We start from the raw sequence: 18,195 nt of genomic DNA on the forward strand, positions 1-18,195 counted from the left end.
TAGTACACAGAGTTTTTTAATGATGAGAACTTAACTGGCATTTGCCCCAGAGAAGTCAGGTATGTGATGGGACAGTGTCTTTTATCACACCTGTAACACTATATTGTTAGAGATCATGTGAAATAACTACTTGCTTTTTGTGGCCCTGAAAGATGATGCAGAGGAAGTGGGCACAGCAGACAAGAAGGAATATGTACTAACAAGTAAAAATAAAACTCCAAACTGAAAACAGGTGGTGAGACTCAAGAATGGGTGACTGAGGGGAGTTATAAAATCAGCATCTTGGAGAGTTTTAAGAATAGAAAAGAAAGCCATCCAAATGATTTTAATTGCAATATGATCTTGAGCTAAGAGAAGGGTCTAGCCTGGCTAGACCTGGGCTTCTTTTAACCTGATCTGTTTTTCTTTGTCGCTAGCAGCAGGCCTCTTTTCAGAGAAGTCTTACACAGAACATATTATGAGGTAAGATGAAAGTGTTGTTTATATTTTAGTAGTTTATAACTAAATTTATAGTTTAGTTATAAACTATAAGCACCTGCTTTCAGCACAGGGCATGATCCTGGGGTCCTGGGATCGAGTCCTGCATCGAACTCCCCACGGGGAGCCTGGTTCTTCCTCTGCCTATGTCTCTGCCATTCTCTCTCTGTGTCTCATAAATAAACAAAATATTTAAGAAAAATTTATAACTTCTCCTGAAGTCAGTTGATGAGAAAGAACTCCACTGATACAATCATTGAAATCTATATTTTCTGGGGGGCAACTAGACTGTCACATAAATGTTCAACTACAGACGCACAGAGGAGGCTTTACTCTGAATAACGCACCAAGACCAGGGTGATCTGGTGGCCCAGGGAACCTCCTGGGCATTGTTAATTTATTAACATTTCCTATAAATACACTTGACCTTGGTGTGATTTCATTTCTGCACTGTTAGCATTCATTAAATGTGACTCAAAGAATCAAGCCCAACATCCACAGATGTCCACAAAGAACCTCCAGGGGGCCCGATGATTTCTGAAAAGTCCTTTCTGACACTTGCAACACTAGATCTTAGGAGTCCTGCCTACTGCCATTATGATTACTGGGGAAGCCTTCTGCTAAGCCTAGCTTAGTGTCCTGGAGGCCACATGAAGGCAAACTGAGGCACCTAGCTGACAGCCAGCAGTTACTGCCAGGCATGTGAGTGAGGCTGTGTGGAACACACACCTCAGGGAGTCCCCATGACTGCATGTGTGTGGGGCAGGGGAGATCATCCAAGGATCCCCAAGCTGGGCCCAGCCCGAATCACAGAATCATGACCAAAGAAATGGATGTTGTTGTAAACCATTATGCTCTGATATTGCCACACAACAACAAGTAACTGATAGCTTAAATAAATATATGTATCTTATATAAAAAGTCAACGTCAACTGATGTAATAAATGTGCCAAATACAATTTTTGACCACAGCTAGTATCAATGGTTTGCTGGTGTAGATGCACTTGACTTTCCCCTTATCTGGTTTTGGTTGACCTTCTTTGTGTCAGTACTCACATTTGGAAGGCCTTCTGTCAAATGTGTCCGTGTGACCTGGTCTCTCATTGGCTCACCAAAGGCTTGTTCCATTTCAGCTCCAAATATGGTTATGTTTGCAATGAAGGTTTCTCTTCAGAAAGACATATTTAGAGAGAGACATTTATGTTATATAAAATGAAATATCTTTTAGGTTTTCATGTTTTTGTGTGGTTGCCATTCCCGTTGAGTTCTGACAAAGACCTGAACCATAGCTGTAGCTGTTAAATGAAGCCCTCCACTTAACGCTCCTGTGACATGCTTCTCTCTGATGCAAGGGTGTAACTGGGCCGAGAACTCACTTCACAGTTGGATTAGAGGCAGAGTGGGAAGCGAATCAAATGACCTCATTCATCATTTACCACAAAAGGAAAACCTGTGGCACTATAGCTTTTTCCATGGCACTTGCATGCTCTAATCGTGTTCTTTCTGTTGTGTTGATCATCATCACATCGTGGAGGTGCAATGGGAAAATGGACACACCTACGGAGTCCTGGATTCTGGTGCCAGTCCCACTGCAAACTAGGTAAATCTGTTCAGGTCCTGTCTCTCCTGCAGCTGAGTGTCCCCATGACTAAAATGGACTAAGTGCTAATCCCCACAATACTAGGGCAGGGGGTGCTGGGAGTGGAAGGGTGTAATAGGAGACAGAGCTCTTCTTGGTGAAATTAAAGCCACCGTAACTACATGTGCAAGAATTTGGTGTCTGGGGCCATCAGAAACCCTCAGCAGGTGGTCTGGGTAGTGTGGTGACCGTGCACTTCACAACTGGGAGACAGTGAAGCCTATCAGCTGACACAGACCCACAACGCTGAACAGAAGAGCAGTTTATAAGAGAAGCTTTTGTAATGGCCCTTAGGATATGCTCCTCTCTTCACTCACCCATAGTACTGACTCACAAACAAAAAGCAGCGTTCAAGTCTGGGTTAGACATACTTGGTCTTAAAACTGTTTTCTTCATAGTGGTCTACGTACTTAAGTCATGGATCTCCTAATATCTGGAGATGGTGAAATATGGGACAAAGAAAACAGTGTAACTGCTTGCAAAAAGCTACATTTAGAGAATGATCATAATGGAAGTTATCAGGAAAATGTATTCCAAAACTTCACTTTTCATGGACCTTTTCAGATGCATATTATGAATAAGCAAAGTTGACTTGTACTTCTAGGCCTATCCCATCCCTCCCTCCATCTCATAATCCTCTTTATGTTGGCAAGAGGCCCTGTCACTTGCTCACTCTAAACAGATATGACTGGTAAGCTTTAACCCATTTGGCTCAATGTGTATCAGATGGGGAAGGAGGATTTGGGCACTTTTGGGCACTTGTAAACAACTCTCAGAGCTCTGCCTGTCTTGCTTACCACTGTATTTTGGCGTGAAGCACAGGGCCTGGTCCAAAGCAGACACTCATATCCACTGGACTCAGGAGTACATGCACATGCAGATCACCTTCTGCTCTCTATCACACAGACACCCAATTAAGATGCAGGAGCTTCACTGGGGGAGAATGGGTTGATTATATTTTGGCAGTGCTACCCTCACAAACACCCACTGCTGGCTTCTAACTCTATTTCCCAGATACTTGAAGAAGCATGAGAAAATGAGAGGATAGATGGCATTGGGAGTGATGTAGCCATGAGCCAATGAACACCTGGAGCCATCAGGAGCTGGGAGAGGCAAGGAAGGCCCTCTTAGAGCCTGCAGAGGGAGCATGGCCCTGCAGACACCCTCATTTCAGACTTCTGGCCTCCAGAACTGGGAGAGAGGAAATTTCCGCTGTTTTAAGCCACTAAGTTCGTGGTCGTTTGTTACAGCAGCCACAGGAAATCAAAATGAATATTCTTTGCACTTCTAAAATCCTAACAGCATAGTTGCCAATCCCACAGCCCCTGTACTACTAGAAAAGCAAGAAGCTTTTAAGCTTATTCCCCTACTTGATCTCTAGGGGAAGATCTAAGAGGTGAAAGAAGAAACTCATTTTGCTGCCATTATCCATACCGTTCAAACAGTGCTCACCGAATCCTCAGCAAACCAGCCTCCTGTGGAAACAAAAACAAAATCAAATCTACTTTGTCTCAAATTATATACAAATTATTTTATTTTATTTTTTTATATACAAATTATTTTAAAGTCTGTATATATACTATGAGCCAGTTCAGAATGTTGGTGATACTTTAGTTGTCTTTAGGGACCAGGGTACCCAAGACTAGCTCAGGAAATGTGTTGGATTCCCCTGGCAACCCCCTGAGCCTAAATCTGCCATATGATATTCCCTCAGATAAAAATGAACACCAAGAATAGTCTGATTGTAGACATTTCTTCAAAAAAAGATATACTTTACAGATGGCCAATGAGCAGACAAAAAGATGCTCAATATCACTAATGATTAGGGAAATGCAAATCGAACCCAAGTGAGGTTCTATCTCACACCCTTTAGAACGGCTATTATCAAAAACAAAACAAAACAAAACAAAACAAAAAACCCAGAAAACAGAAAATGACAGGTGCTGACGAGGCTGTGGAGAAACTGGAAGCCTTGAGCACCACTGCTGGGACTGTGAGATGGTGCAACGGCTGGGGGAGACAGCATGTGGTTCCTCAAAGAATGAAACATAGAATTACCATAGGATCAAGGAATTCCATGTCTGGGTATATAGTCCAAGAAATTGAGAACAGGAATTTGAACAGATATTTGTACATACTTGTTCATTGGCACCACTATTTACAATAGCCAAAAGGCAGAAGTAACCCAAGTGTCCATCAATGGACGAATAAACAAAATGCAATATTATTCTGCCTTGAAAAGGAAGGAAATTCTGGCAACTGTGGAATGGGAGAAAACATCTGCAAACCACATATCTAGTAAGGGTTTAAAAAATGGGCTAAGGACTTGAATAGACATCTCTCTAAAGAAGATATATAAATGATCAACAGGTAAAGGAAAAAATACTCAGTGTCACTAATCATTAGGGAAAGGCAAATCAAAGCCATAATGATATCACCTCATTCCTGTCAAGAGGGCTGTTATCAAAAAGTCAAAAGGTAAGTGTGGGTGAGGATGTGGAGAAATTAGAAGACTTGCCCACTGTTGGAAGGAATGCAAAATGGTACAGCTCCAATGGAATATGGTATAAAAGATCCTCAAAGAGGGCCTGGGTGGCTCAGGGGTTGAGCATCTGCCTTCAGCTAAGGTCCTGGTCCTGGGACCTCGGGGTCCTGGGATTGAGTCCTGCATCAGGCTCCCTGCTCAGTGGGGAGTCTGCTGTCTCCCTCTATGTCTCTGCCTCTCTCTGTGTGTCTCTCATGAATAAATTAAAAACAGAACTACCATATGATTTAGTAATTCTACTCCTGGGTATATATATCCAAAGAATTGAAACCAGGATCTTGAAGAGATAGACATTAGCCTTCCTATGCTCATTACAGCACTATTCACAACAGCCAAGATGGAAACAACCTAAATATTCATTGACAGGTAAATGGATAAAGAAAATGTGGTGTAACCATACAATGGAATACTATTCAGGCTTAAAAAGGCAGGAAATTCTAGAATATGCAACAGCATGGATGAACTTTGAAGACATTACGCTAAGTGAAAGAAGCCAGTCATAGAAAGAATTAGTATATGTTCTACTTATATGAGGTATCAAAAATAGTCAAATTCAAAGATTCAAAGAGGAGAATGGTGGTTGCCAGGGGTTGGGGAAGGGGGGCAGTGTGGAGTTACTGATCGATGGGCATAAAGTTTTAGTTTAGCAAGGTAAGTAAGCTCTAGAGATCTGTTGCACAACTCTGTACCTATAGTCAACAATATATTGCACATTCAAACATTTGTTAAGAGGGTAGATCTCAAGTGCAGTGCTCTTATCACAATTAAAAAAATGAAAAAAGGCAGGAAATTGACACACTACGACATAGATGAACCTTGAAGACAGTATGCTAGATGAAATCAGCTACTCACAAAAGGACAAATACCATATGGTTCTACTTATATAAGGTATTTATAGTAGCCATAATCATACACCTAGAAAGTAGAATGGTGGGTGCCAGGGGCTGGGAGGAGGGGGGGAATTGGGGAGTTAGTGTTTGGTAGGTATAGTTTCAGTTCTACAAGATAAAGGGTTCTGGAGATGGATGGTGGTGATGATTGCACAACAACGTGAAATGTATTTGATGCCACCCACTGTCCTCTTGAAAATGGGTTCAGGGACGCCTGGGTAGCTCAGCGGTTTGGCGCCTGCCTTCGGCCCAAGGTATGATCCTGGAGACCCGGGATTGAGTCCCACATCAGGCTCCCTGCATGGAGCCTGCTTCTCTCTCTCTGCCTCTCTCTCTCTCTCTCTCATAAATAAATAAATAAAATCTTAAAAAAAAGAAAAAAGAAAATGGGTTCAGAATAGCTCTGAATGGGAAGACTCCAAAGAGCAACACTCAGGGGGCTGAGATTGTTAAGGTTCACATACCAGAATCCTCAAGTCTTTGTCCTTTACAGAGTTACGTCTTTGAATCTATTAAAAACCAGTATGTATGCCTTCCGTACACACAGGGACAAAGCCTTAAACTAAGAAAAAAAAAGTCTAGGAAGAGACCAAATGAGCCCAATCTCCTCCTTCCCGCTGGGGCAAGTCCCCAAAAACTGAGTCCTGGAGTCAGAAGGAAGGGACAGTCTGTCCGCTTCAAACCGGATAGAAAGACAAGTGTTTCCTCCTTTGAAAACATGGGAGATCAGCTTCTTTGTAAAGATGAAATGCAGAGCAATTCAGAAGGGTTGTGTTAGGGTACACAGGGGTAGTTGGGGCCCTGCCTGTTGTCTTCCATGGAGTCCGTGCTAGAAACTAAGATGTGGCTAACCACGAGCTCATCACTCTAGTCTGTGGATGGACAACGCCTGTGTGCACAAGAAAATGGCAAACAGAAATCAAGGCAAAAGGTATCTGGTTGTTTCTGTTAGGCATTCGCCTCTATGCTTGTCTATTTTTAGGATACAGAAAGGCTCTGGCTTTGAGTTCATGGTGGCCCCTGAGAAAACCATCAGTAGGCCTTCAAGTTTTAGCTTGTGCTGTTCCCTCCACCTGGAATATCTTCCTTCTCCTTGTTGAGTTCCTGAAACAAGCCCCAAAGGCAAAAGGGAAGCTGCAACTTGTAAAGGAGCCCTTGAGTGTTACTCACTCACCGAATGCTGGCCATTGCCAAGCTGAAAATGCACAGGACACAGTGCCACACTCGCGGGAGCCCACCACAACCCATGGGAGACAGACTTAGCGGAGAACGGCGGCAGCGCTTCTGAGCCCTGATGAAGGTAAACCCAGAGCAGGGAGGCTGGCCCGAGGTGATCCCTGAGCCAAGTTCTCGAGGCCAGGGAGGAGTGGGTCAAACACAGCGGTTGGGTATCCTAAAAGACATTCCACGGCCAGGGATGGGAAGGACATGGGGATGACACAGAGGCAGCACGTTCTGGCAACTGTGACAACTTGTGTCACAATGAGTGTGGAGTGAGATGGGGAGCAGAGAGAAGAATGTGAAGGGACTGTGTGTCAGGTTAAGGGGTTACACTAAGAGGAGATGGGGGAGCCCCAGGAAGTTGTAAGCAGAGTGAGTGTTAAGAGCAGAAGCATCACTCTGGCTGCGGTGTGGAGGAAGGATGTTACCCAAGTCTGAGTCTTTGGGCATGCCGGGCAGGGGAAAGAACACATTGAAGAAGAGAAATCATACTGCTTGGAAAGCTGCTAAAGGTCAGGTCCCTTCACATCTAAGCATAGGAGACCATCAAGCTCCCCAAAGCACCCAGTGAGGTCTCACTCAACAAAGGAGAAACTCAGGCTCACAGAGGTCAACTGACTTGCTGACAGTCCTGCAGATGTTACACAGCCAAGGCTGGACTTGCGGTTGTTCCTTCCACTCTGCCAGGCTGCCACCCCACACACTGACTGGGAAACAGGCTGTGGAGAGACCCGATGTGTAGAGACCAGCAGACACAAAACTGCGCAGGAGGCTCAGGTGCCAGGCTGAGTCTGGACTTTATTGAGGGGTCACAGGAAGCCTCTGAAGGTTTAAGGGCAGGGGAGGGTGACCTGACCAGAGCTGTTCACCAGCAAGATCAACCTGGTGAAGCGGGTAGACTAGACAGGTGAGAGGCAGGCACAGGGAGATTGTTCAGCAGTCATTCCATGAAGCCTTACTGAGCACCTACTACATGCCCCTCACCGTTCCAGGTACTGGAGGCCCAGCACTGAACAAAACAAAGATGCCTGCCTTCATAGAGGTTACCTGCTAGTGGATGAGCAACAAGAAAATAAGTAAGTACCACGGGAAAACAGCAGAGCAAGCTACAGGACTCCAGCATGCTGGGGGCTATGGTGCTGAATCGGGTGCTTAGGGTGGTTCAGAGAAGGTGACAGCAGAGCGAAGACCTAAGGGAGGGAGAAGAGAGGAGAGGAGCAAGCAGGCAGAGGGGGGGGGGCTGGAGCAAACATTCCAAGGTTGGAGTGTGCTGGAGGGCTTGAGGCCCAGCAAGGAGCCTTGTCTCCCAGATGGCGGAGCCTGGGGAAAGGAGGGGCCTCATCCTGCCAAGCCTTGCAGACCACAGGGAGAACTCTGGCCCGTAGGTAGTTGGGGGGCTGCCGACAAAGGCCTGAGCTGGAAGAGGAGCAGCAGAGGTGGCCAAGAGAAAAGGAATGATACCTGAGTGGGAGAATTGTGGGAACTTGGAGGGTGGGTAATGGGAGGGACAGGAAAGAGCCAAATATGACTGAGTGGTTGTGGACCTGGTTCATGCTGTAAGAGGAAGGGTTAGGATTAGATAAAGGGCAGAAGGTCAGCAAACACTTTCACTTAATGGACGCTAATATAGTTCAGGCCTTTCTCAGCCAAGCATACATGAAACCACCAGCTTTTCTTTGAAAAAAAATTGACAAAACTGATAAACCTCTGGCAAGACTCATCAAAAAAAAAAAAAAAAAAAGAGAGACCCCAAATAAGCAAAACAACTAACGAAAGAGAAATAACAACCAATGCCAGAGAAATACCAACAACTATAACAGAATATTATGACAACCTATATGCCAACAAACTGGACAAGTCAGAAGAAATGGATAAATTCCTAGAAGCATATAACCTACCAAAACTAAAGCAGGGAGAATTAGAAAATTGGAACAGACCAATCACCAGCAATGAAATTGGATCAGTAATAAAAAAAACTCCCAACAAACTAAAGTCCAGGACCCGACAGCTTCACTGGCAAATGCTACTTATTCTTCTCAAGTTATTCCAAAAAATACAAGAGGAAGGAAAACCCCAAATTCATCCTATGAAGTCAGTATCACCCTGATACTAAAACCAGATGACACCAGAGAAAGAGAACCACAGGCCAACATCTCTTACAAATATAGATGCAAAAAATCCTCAAGAAAACCTTAGCAAACGGAATCGAACAATAAATTAAAAAAAATACACCACAATCAAGTGGGATTTATTCTTGGGATGCAAGAGTGGTTCCATATTTGCAGGTCAATGAATGTGATATATCACATCAGTAAGAGAAAGGATAGGTGGCTCAATGGTGGAGCATCTGCCTTTGGCTAAGGTCGTGATCCCGGGGTCCTGGGATCGAGTCCCACATCGGCCTCCCTGCAGGGAGCCTGCTTCTCCCTCTGCCTATGTCTCTGCCTCTCTCTCTGTCTTTCATGAATAGATCAATAAAATCTTAAAAAAATAAGAGAAAGGATAAAAACTATATGATTATTTCAATAGATGTAGAAAAAGCATTTGACAAAGTACAACACCCGTTCATGATAAAAACCCTCAACAAAGTATGTCTTGAGAGAACATACCTCAATGTAAAAAGGGCCTTGTATGGAAAGTCCACAGCTAACATCACACTAAATAGGGAAAAACAGAGAGCTTTTCCCCTAAGGTCAGGAGCAAGAAGACAAGGATGTCCACTCTCACCACTTTATTCAAGATACTACTAGAAATCCTAGCCACAGCAATTAGATAACATATATAAATAATAGGCATCCAAACTGGTAAAGAAGTAAAATTCTCACTATTTGCAGATGACAGGATACTAGATATAGAAAACCCTAAAGACTCCACAAAAAAACCTGATAAATGAAATTAGTAAAGTCGCAGGATACAATATCAATGTACAAAACTATCTGCTGCATTCCTACACACTAATAATGAAGCAGCAGAAAGTGAAATTAATAAAACTATCCTATCTACAACTGCACCAAAACAATACAATATCTAGGAATATACTTAGCCAAAAAGGTGAAAGAGCTGTATTCTAAAAACTATAAAACAGTGATGAAAGAAATTCAAGATGATGCAAAGACTGGAAAGACATTCCATTCTTGTGGGTAGGAGGAACAAATATTGTTAAAATGTCCATACTACCCAAAAGCAATCTACACATTTAATGCAATCCCTATCAAAATACCAAAGGCATTTTTCACAGAGCTGGAACAAACAACCCTAAAATTTTTATGGAACCACGAAAGACCTCGAATAGCCACAGTAATCTTGAAAAAGAAAAACAAAATTGGAGGTATCACAATCTCAGATTTCAAGTTATATTACAAAGCAGTAGTAATTAAAACAGTATGGTACTTACATAAAAATAGACACAGAGATCCATAAAACAGAATAGAAAACCCAGAAATAAACCCACAACTATGTGGATCTTCGAGAAAGCAGGAAAAAATATTCAATGGGAAAAAGTCTCTTCAACAAATGTTATTGGGAAAGCTGGACAGCCTCATGCAAAAGATTGAAACTGGACCACACTTCTTACACTATGTAGAAAAATAAACTCAAAATTTGGATTAAAGACCTAAATGCATGACCTGAAACCCCAAAAATCCTTGAAGAGAGCACCAACAGTAATATTTCTGACTTCAGCTATAGCAACATTTTTCTACATGTCTCCTGAAGCAAGGGAAACAAAAGCAAAAATAAACTATCGAGACTACATCAAAACACCAAGTTTCTAGAAACAACCAACAAACAGCAAAGGAAACAATCAACAAAACTAAAAGGAAATCTACAGAATGGGAGAAGATATTTGCAAATGACGTATCTGATAAAGGGCTAGTATCCACAAATATATAAAGAACTAATACAACGTAAGCACCCCAAAACAAATAAACTAATTAAAAAATTGGCTGAAGACATAAACATATATTTCTTCAAAGAAGACATTCAGATGGCCAACAGATACATGAAAAGATGCTCAACATCACTCATCACTAGGGAAATGCAAATAAAAACTACAATGAGACATCCCCTCAGCTGCCAGAATGGCGAAAATCAACAACACAAAAAATAGCAGGTGCTGGCAAGGATGTGGAGAAAGGGGAACCGTCTCCCGGTGTTGGTGCGAATGCAACCTGTGCAGCCACTGCGTAAAACAGTATGGAGGTTCGTCAAAAAATTGAAAATAGAACTACTCTCATGATCTAGTAATTGCACTACTGTTACTCAAAGAACACAAATACAAATTCAAAGGGATACATGCACACTGATGTTTGTAGCAGCATTGTTCATGATAGCTAAGATATGCAAGCAGCCCAAGTGTCCATCAACAGATGAGTGGATAAAGGAGATGTGGGGTGTGTGTGTATGTGTGTGCGTGTGTGGGGAATACCATCCAGCCATAAAAAATGAAACCTTGCCATTTGCATTGACATGGATGGGGCTAGAGAATATTATGGCAAGTGAAATGTCAGAGAAAGACAAATACCATATGATTTCATTCATATGTAGAATTTAAGAAACAAAATAAATGAACATTGTGGGGGGTGAAGAGAGGCCAACCAAGAAACAGACTCTTAACTACAGAGAACACACTGATGGTGACCAGAGGGGAGGTGGGGGGGGGGGGGAATACGTTACATTGGTGATGGGAAATAAAGACTGCACTTATCATGATTAAAGAAAACAAAAGAAATTTAACAGAGTTTTATAAAAGAACAGTCTCCAGGCACCCCTCACACTTTCAAAACTCTTGTGTGACTTTGCTCAGTGTCTCCGCCCGAGTGGGTGTCAAAAAGTACATTTTGATGACCTCTCCCCTCATGCTCAGTCATATCTGTTTCACTCCCTCAAAACTCCCCCTCAAAGGGAGAGTCTCAGCGGGATTCGGTTTCTAAGTCGCAGCTGTCCACACCTCCTCGACACTCCCATTCCCTTCTCTGGCTCTGCTGTCCCTTGAGCACAGTCTCTGCTCTGACCCTCAAGGTCACGGTCTTCTCTGGCCCCTCTTTCCAAATTCAGTCTTAAGCCAGACCAGAAAGCCCCCAACCGGAAGGCCCCACCCGGCCCCCTACCCTCCCACCCAGTAGCGGATAGAAGGCAGCCTCCGAGGGTGAGGTCGTGACCCTTACCCGTCCGTAGGCGACCCCCCGGCCAGCCTCCGCGCGCCCTCAGCTTGCACCCAAAGGCCTCGGGCCGCTGGCGGTCACCCTTTTCTCCCCACCCGCATGAGCCGAGGATCGGCCGAGATGCCTCCGCCAAGGGGATTGGCTCAGCTCGGCGCCGGCTCAGCCAATCGGCGCTCACAATGTGATCCTGTCCAATGAGGCCAGGCCTCGGCTGTGAAAGCACAGCCCCCTTGCCCTGGGCCTGGCCTTTGTCCGCTTAGCCCCACCCACCACGGCTCCCCGCCAATGGGGAGCAGCGGCGGCGAGCGGGCTGCCAATGGGGAGCGGAGCCGCGCGCGCGGGGCGGTGGGAAAGGCGCCGAGTCAGTGTGTACGTCGGTTGCCGTAACAACGGGCCGCGGAGTCCATCGGCAATGGTGAGTGGGGGCCGCCCTTTGGTGCCCCGCGGCCAGGGGCTGAGCCCTTCTCAGGCTTCGTGTGGCCCTGCCGTCGCTCCCGCGCCGCTCTCGGCTTTGGAGTGCCCCTACTTCCTCTCGGCTCGTTCCCGGAAGGGTAGGGTAGAGACGTCGGCCGCCACCTGGGCCTGCGGTCCTGCGCCGCCTCCCCTTCGTTCAGTCTGCGCCCACCCATCCCTCGGGCGCGCGTGGCCTTCCCCTGCCAGCCCCCGCGTGACTGCCCCTGGTCAAAGAATACTGGGGTTACCCGCAGGCTCTGACCTCTCAGACCCTGACCTCCTGGTCGCTTCGTGCTACCAAAGTTTACCCACAGACCTGGGAGGAGGTTTATTATGTTTGATTGTTAACGTGCATTCTGAATAAATACAGGGATCTTTCGGGAGACGTTTTGATCTAATTAAAGTAGGCACAGACCTGCCTAGTGGATGGAATTTTATTATACACCTTAGCAAAGTAGTAATATTGGGCCAAATGTAGAAGTAATCACAAAGTTGGAGTACAGAGAGGAGGAATACTGCGAGCCAATGTTGTAAGGGCTTTTCTTGAATTAGGATCGCCAAATTCAAGGACAGCTGATCATCTGTACAGTTATCCACAATCAGCTCCTTGGCTGGATCTCTTTGGGGATGATTTTCAGTAAGAGATGTGCAAAGGAACACGGGATCTCCTTGCTTCTACAAAGAATAGGAAAAAAGAAGGAGGGATAGCGGTGCACGGAAAGATTGTTGTTTCAAGTAAAGCCCTGTTATCTCTCCTATTAAGCAAAGCTGTGGAATTGCTTGGTGTAAATATTTTATGTAAATATTTGTAACTATTTTATGTAAAATATGGATTGCATCACTTAATATCGTACTTCTGTGTTTGTAAAACACCTAAAGGCCTCTAACTTTAAGAAGGCAAGCATGGCATCATCTGCCCAACGAAAAAGGATGAGTCCTAAGCCGGAGCTGACTGAAGAGCAGAAACAGGAAATCCGGGAAGCTTTTGATCTCTTTGATGCTGATGGAACTGGGACCATAGACGTAAAGGAACTTAAGGCAAGCCCTTTACATTCCCACTGTACTGCCTTCCTTTCCTCTACTTCTTTCTCTTCTTTCCTTGTCACTGCTCTACCCCTTTTGCCCTCTTTTCCCTGCAAAAAGTTTTCCTGTTTTTCTATTCTCCTGTCTTTATTTACCTCAAGTGTTATAAAATAAAATTGAGCACAAATATCAATCTGCATAACGCTATAGTGTTTCCCAGTCATTTTAACATGATTGTGTCAGATGCTGGCCTCATGCTCTCACTGTCATTTTTGTTCCTGCCAGGTTTTGATGTGCATATTGACATGATCCTGTTTTCATTGTAGGTGGCAATGAGGGCACTGGGCTTTGAACCCAAAAAAGAAGAGATAAAAAAAATGATAAGTGAAATCGATAAGGAAGGGACAGGAAAAATGAACTTTAGTGACTTCTTGACTGTGATGACTCAGAAAATGGTAAGTTACTAGGATAATCAGCCTATTTTCCACCCATATTGGTGAACAAATTTGAATCTAGATATAAAAATGTCTTCACTGAAGAAAGGTTAATACCAACTGGAGGGTTCTGCTGAAAAAGGGCAGTACTTATGACTGACAGGATGCTTAGGTTCTATCTGGCTCTCTTCAAGGCCACAGAATCACAGGAAAAGTCAGTTTACCCTTTGAGTAAGAGAACTGCTGTCACTCTTTTGTGATTATTTTTTTCCAACTGATGTGTTAACGTGCTGACCACAAGCAGTAAAACCTGTAAACACCAGCAATATTGCACTGCCTGACAATATGAAATGCCTATACTTTAAAGGTCAAAATTCTTTTCTCTCTCGTTTCTGATTCTGGGCGGCTCTAGCCTGAGGGCGGGTGACTTCTGACAGCTGTGTTTTCCACTACACTGGGAATTTGGCCTTTCAGCACTTTCATTTTTTTTCTTTTTTTTCTGATTTTATTTTTTATTTTTTTATTTTTATTTTTTGGAGTTCGATTTGCCAACATATAGTATAACACCCAGTGCTCATCCCACCAAGTGCCCCTCTCAGTGCCCATCACCCAGTCACCCCAACCCCCCGCCTACCGCCCCTTCCACTACCCCTGTTCATTTCCCAGAATTAGGTGTCTCTCATGTTTTGTCACCCTCACTGATATTTTCACTCATTTTCTCTCCTTTCCCTTTATTCCCTTTTGTTAACTTTTATATTCCCCAAGTGAATGAGACCATATAATGTTTGTCCTTTTCCAATTGACTTACTTCACTCAGCATAATACCCTCCAGTTCCATCCATGTTGAAGCAAATAGTGGGTATTTGTCGTTTCTAACGGCTGAGGAATATTCCATTGTATACATAGACCACATCTTGTCTATCCATCCATCTTTCGATGGACACCGAGGCTCCTTCCACAGTTTGGCTATTGTGGGCATTGCTGCTGTAAACATCGGGGTGCAGGTGTCCCAGCGTTTCACTGCATCCTTTCAGCACTTTCAAGGTTGAAGTCACCCATTCCCTAGTGCCTCACTTGTCCCCATTTTATTTTTTAAAATTTTATTTATTTATTCATGAGACACACACACACACACACACACACACACACACACACACAGAGGCAGAGGCAGAGGCAGAGACACAGAGGGAGAAGCAGGCTCCATGCAGGATCAGGCCCTGGGCTGAAGGCGGCACTAAACCACTGAGCCACCGGGGCTGCCCACGTGTCCCCATTTTAAAGGATCCAGAGGATCAAGAAAGACTATAATATGTCACTTGAACAATCCACCTCACTCCCCTGAGTGTCCTCCCACCCAGGATGTATGTTTATGTTCCCCTTGGGCCATTACTTTTTTGATGGCTTTTGGCTCCTCTTTTGTGTGGCTTGTCTATGCTCAACTGGCCTGTGGAAAAGTAACTCCTTATGTGTCTCAGGTCACAGGTCTATGCCTACTCTGATGATTCTTTAGCTTAGAAAACATCTAATCATACCTCTATATTTTTTGTCTGTATTAATTTAAGAGATCAGGAAGCCTAATGTTCTGTAACTACCTAGTAAAGCCATCCCACATTGAAGGTAGGTTCCCAAATTGCTCTGCTTAGAGTTCTTTTTTAAAATATTTTATTTAAATTCAATTTGCCAACATATAGTATAACACACAGTGCTCATCCCATCACATGCCCTCCTCAGTGCCTGTCACCCAGTTTCCTCATCTCCCTACCCTCCACCCCTTCTGCAACCCTTTCTTTGTTTCCCAGAGTTAGGAGTCTCTCATGGTGTGTCTTCCTAATATTTCCCCACTCAGTTTCAGAGGGGTTCTTTCTATCTTCAGCTTCCTTTCAGGAATTCCTGGAGTTTGAGTTCTTGGAGATTTCCTCTCTTCCTCTTTCAGAGTACCTGGGATCCCAGTAACTCTCTGTGATCTCATAACAAGTTAAATGCCCTCTCTTTCCTCCCTGCGTCTCCCTACCCCCTCCAAGAGGATCCCTCTTCCACCAGCTTAAGCAGTATATTTCCCCTAGCTTTAACTCTACCCTCTACTCCTTTTTCTCTTTGGTTTGTGCAGAAAGAATGTTTTAAGTCACTCTTTTATATTTCCTTTTTAGCCTCCGTGTTGATAATAATGTCACTGAGTTTGTCCTCTTCTACCCTGGATGGTGTTTGATCCCTGTCATAAAGGCCATCAATCAAGACCACGTAGAGGGGTTAGGTGCTACTGTGGCTGCTGCATGAGTAACTGCTCCTGTGTTTTCTCTTTACTTGTTAAGTCTGAGAAAGATACCAAAGAAGAAATTCTGAAAGCTTTCAAGCTCTTCGATGATGATGAAACTGGGAAGATATCATTCAAAAATCTAAAGCGTGTGGCCAAGGAGTTGGGTGAGAACCTCACTGACGAGGAGCTACAGGTTTGTGAAGCATCAGATTGGAACTCAATTCCTGATCAGAGCCCCTGTATGACTTTTCTGAGTTATATTTTCTCTAATGTGAGCCCCACTTTGAAGGAAACGTAGTGTTCTCTTGTCCCTCTGTTGACCACTTTATTTCCCCTTTGATAGCATGACAAACCTACGGGCTCTGCTCCCAGAAAAATGAACACTTGTACAATTTTTTAAAATATTTATTTATTTATTCATGAGAGACACACAGAGATTGAGAGAGAGAGAGGCAGGCAGAGACACAGGCAGAGGAAGAAGCAGGCTCCTTGCAAGGAGCCTGATGCGGGACTCAATCCCAGATCGTGGGATCAGTCCCTGAGCCTAAGGCAGACGCTCAACTGCTGAGCCCCCAGGGGTCCCATCACTTGTACAATTTTACTTACTATTTTAAGTTTTAGGAATCCCCGCGGTCAGGGTGATCTTCAGGTTCCCTTCTCAATGATATGTGTGTGTGTGTGTGTGTGTGTGTGTGTGTGTGTGTGTGTGTGACAAAGCATTGCTTGATTTTCAAATCACTTTTTGGGAACCAAGCTGTTACAAAAAGTGCACATTTGCATTGGGTGGACCACAACTATCTATTCATGTGACGTTAGAAAGACTATTGTCTAGTCATATTTGAGTTTCGTTTATGAATGAATCTAAGCTGAATCCTTATTGTCCTGCAGGAAATGATCGACGAAGCTGATCGTGATGGAGATGGAGAAGTCAATGAGCAGGAGTTCCTGCGCATCATGAAAAAGACCAGCCTTTACTGAGCTCAGTCTCTTGCTTTCCTGTTGTGTGAAACCTGGGTTCTGAGAACGTAAACTATTTTCTCCTACTGACCTCCCTGTTTAACTTTAGTAACAATCTTGAATATCTTTTAGGTATTTGACAGTCTTCTTTGACATTTCAGTTCTTTGTAAGGTGACCTGCTGATTGCTTTAATTCCCTGAAGCAAAACGAGAGCACACTAGGGTGGTAGAGGGGTCTTAAAGTTTTCACCCACCTGCATTTCTTTCTTGTATCACCTCACTATTGTCATACATTTCCACGTGTATACCACCACAGAACGACTTCTTAGACAAGCACATGTTGTACCCATGCCACCAGAAGCAGGGGGTGTTCCTTGATGTTTCTAGTTCTAACTGACACCTGAGTGCAGTTTTCTCTTTTATATAACCCAGTGAATTTACTTACTTGTATTTGGATGTGTGTTTGTGCTATTTGTCTTAAAAAATAAAGCCTTTCTTATTTTAAGCTTTTGTTCTCTATGGATGAGTTCTTTAGCCTTGGCTGTGAGTTAATCTTCTAAACCAGTATGTTGAAGGCAGCCCCGGAGATCCCAAACTCTTTCCCAGCCCATGGACAGAAGATGAAATTATCCCTTACTATTGATTTGAATTGTTTCTTGCCTTGGGAGTTTGTCAGGGTTAAAAATAGCAGTTTCCATTTCACCTCCACCTAAATGCTGCCTTAACAATAGTTTGGGCACAGCATAAGGCTGAGAGGCCTGTTGGTAATTTGTGCTTAAACAAATCAGGGAAAGTCAAGTTGCTGTGACAGTAGGTTGACTGTAGCCGACCTCTGGCCAGTGTCTCAAAATTAAAGTCTCTGCCTGAGGCTGATGGTGGAGAACAAAGAGGGCCAAGGGGAGATGGAGAGAATTGGTTTCAAACTTTTGGGGAGCATCCTAATCCCAGGATAGGGTTGCCTGATTTAGCTAGTAAAGAGAACACCTAAGCCAATTTGAATTTCAGGTCAATTTTTTTAGCACAAGTATATCCCACTTGGACTTTCTGTTTATGCATTGTTGATCTGAAATTTAACTTTACTTGAGTTTCCTGTATTTCCAGTGGTAATCCCAAATGGGGAACAGGTAAAGAGGCATGACC

The 18,195-nt window shown here is 43.9% G+C and overlaps 2 protein-coding genes across 5 annotated transcripts in view; one reads left to right on the forward strand and one right to left on the reverse strand.

Moving 5' to 3' along the window:
- Positions 1 to 12,079, reverse strand: part of NSDHL (NAD(P) dependent 3-beta-hydroxysteroid dehydrogenase NSDHL) — a 33,686-nt gene extending 21,607 nt beyond the window's left edge. Inside the window, exons 1-4 of one of the 4 annotated variants that reach the window (XM_077889543.1) lie at positions 11,938 to 12,079; positions 3,551 to 3,591; positions 2,914 to 3,049; positions 1,534 to 1,645 (exon numbers count right to left, since the gene is read on the reverse strand). In XM_077889543.1, coding sequence (XP_077745669.1) covers positions 1,534 to 1,605 — 72 coding nt within the window. In that variant the 5' untranslated portion in view covers positions 1,606 to 1,645; positions 2,914 to 3,049; positions 3,551 to 3,591; positions 11,938 to 12,079. The remainder of the gene's footprint in view (positions 1 to 1,533; positions 1,646 to 2,913; positions 3,050 to 3,550; positions 3,592 to 11,937) is intronic. The other 3 variants (XM_077889544.1, XM_077889541.1, XM_077889542.1) reach the window with 3 other exon arrangements.
- Positions 12,080 to 12,203: 124 nt separating this feature from the next.
- CETN2 (centrin 2) lies at positions 12,204 to 17,560 on the forward strand. Its single transcript, XM_077889546.1, has 5 exons — positions 12,204 to 12,349; positions 13,267 to 13,425; positions 13,737 to 13,865; positions 16,154 to 16,291; positions 16,987 to 17,560. Exons 1-5 carry the CDS (start codon positions 12,251 to 12,253, stop codon positions 17,074 to 17,076), a joined length of 615 nt encoding a protein of 204 aa, XP_077745672.1. The 5' UTR covers positions 12,204 to 12,250; the 3' UTR covers positions 17,077 to 17,560.
- Positions 17,561 to 18,195: the final 635 nt, after the last annotated feature.

This window comes from Canis aureus, chromosome X (genome assembly GCF_053574225.1).
Source record: "Canis aureus isolate CA01 chromosome X, VMU_Caureus_v.1.0, whole genome shotgun sequence".
NCBI lineage: Eukaryota > Metazoa > Chordata > Mammalia > Carnivora > Canidae > Canis > Canis aureus.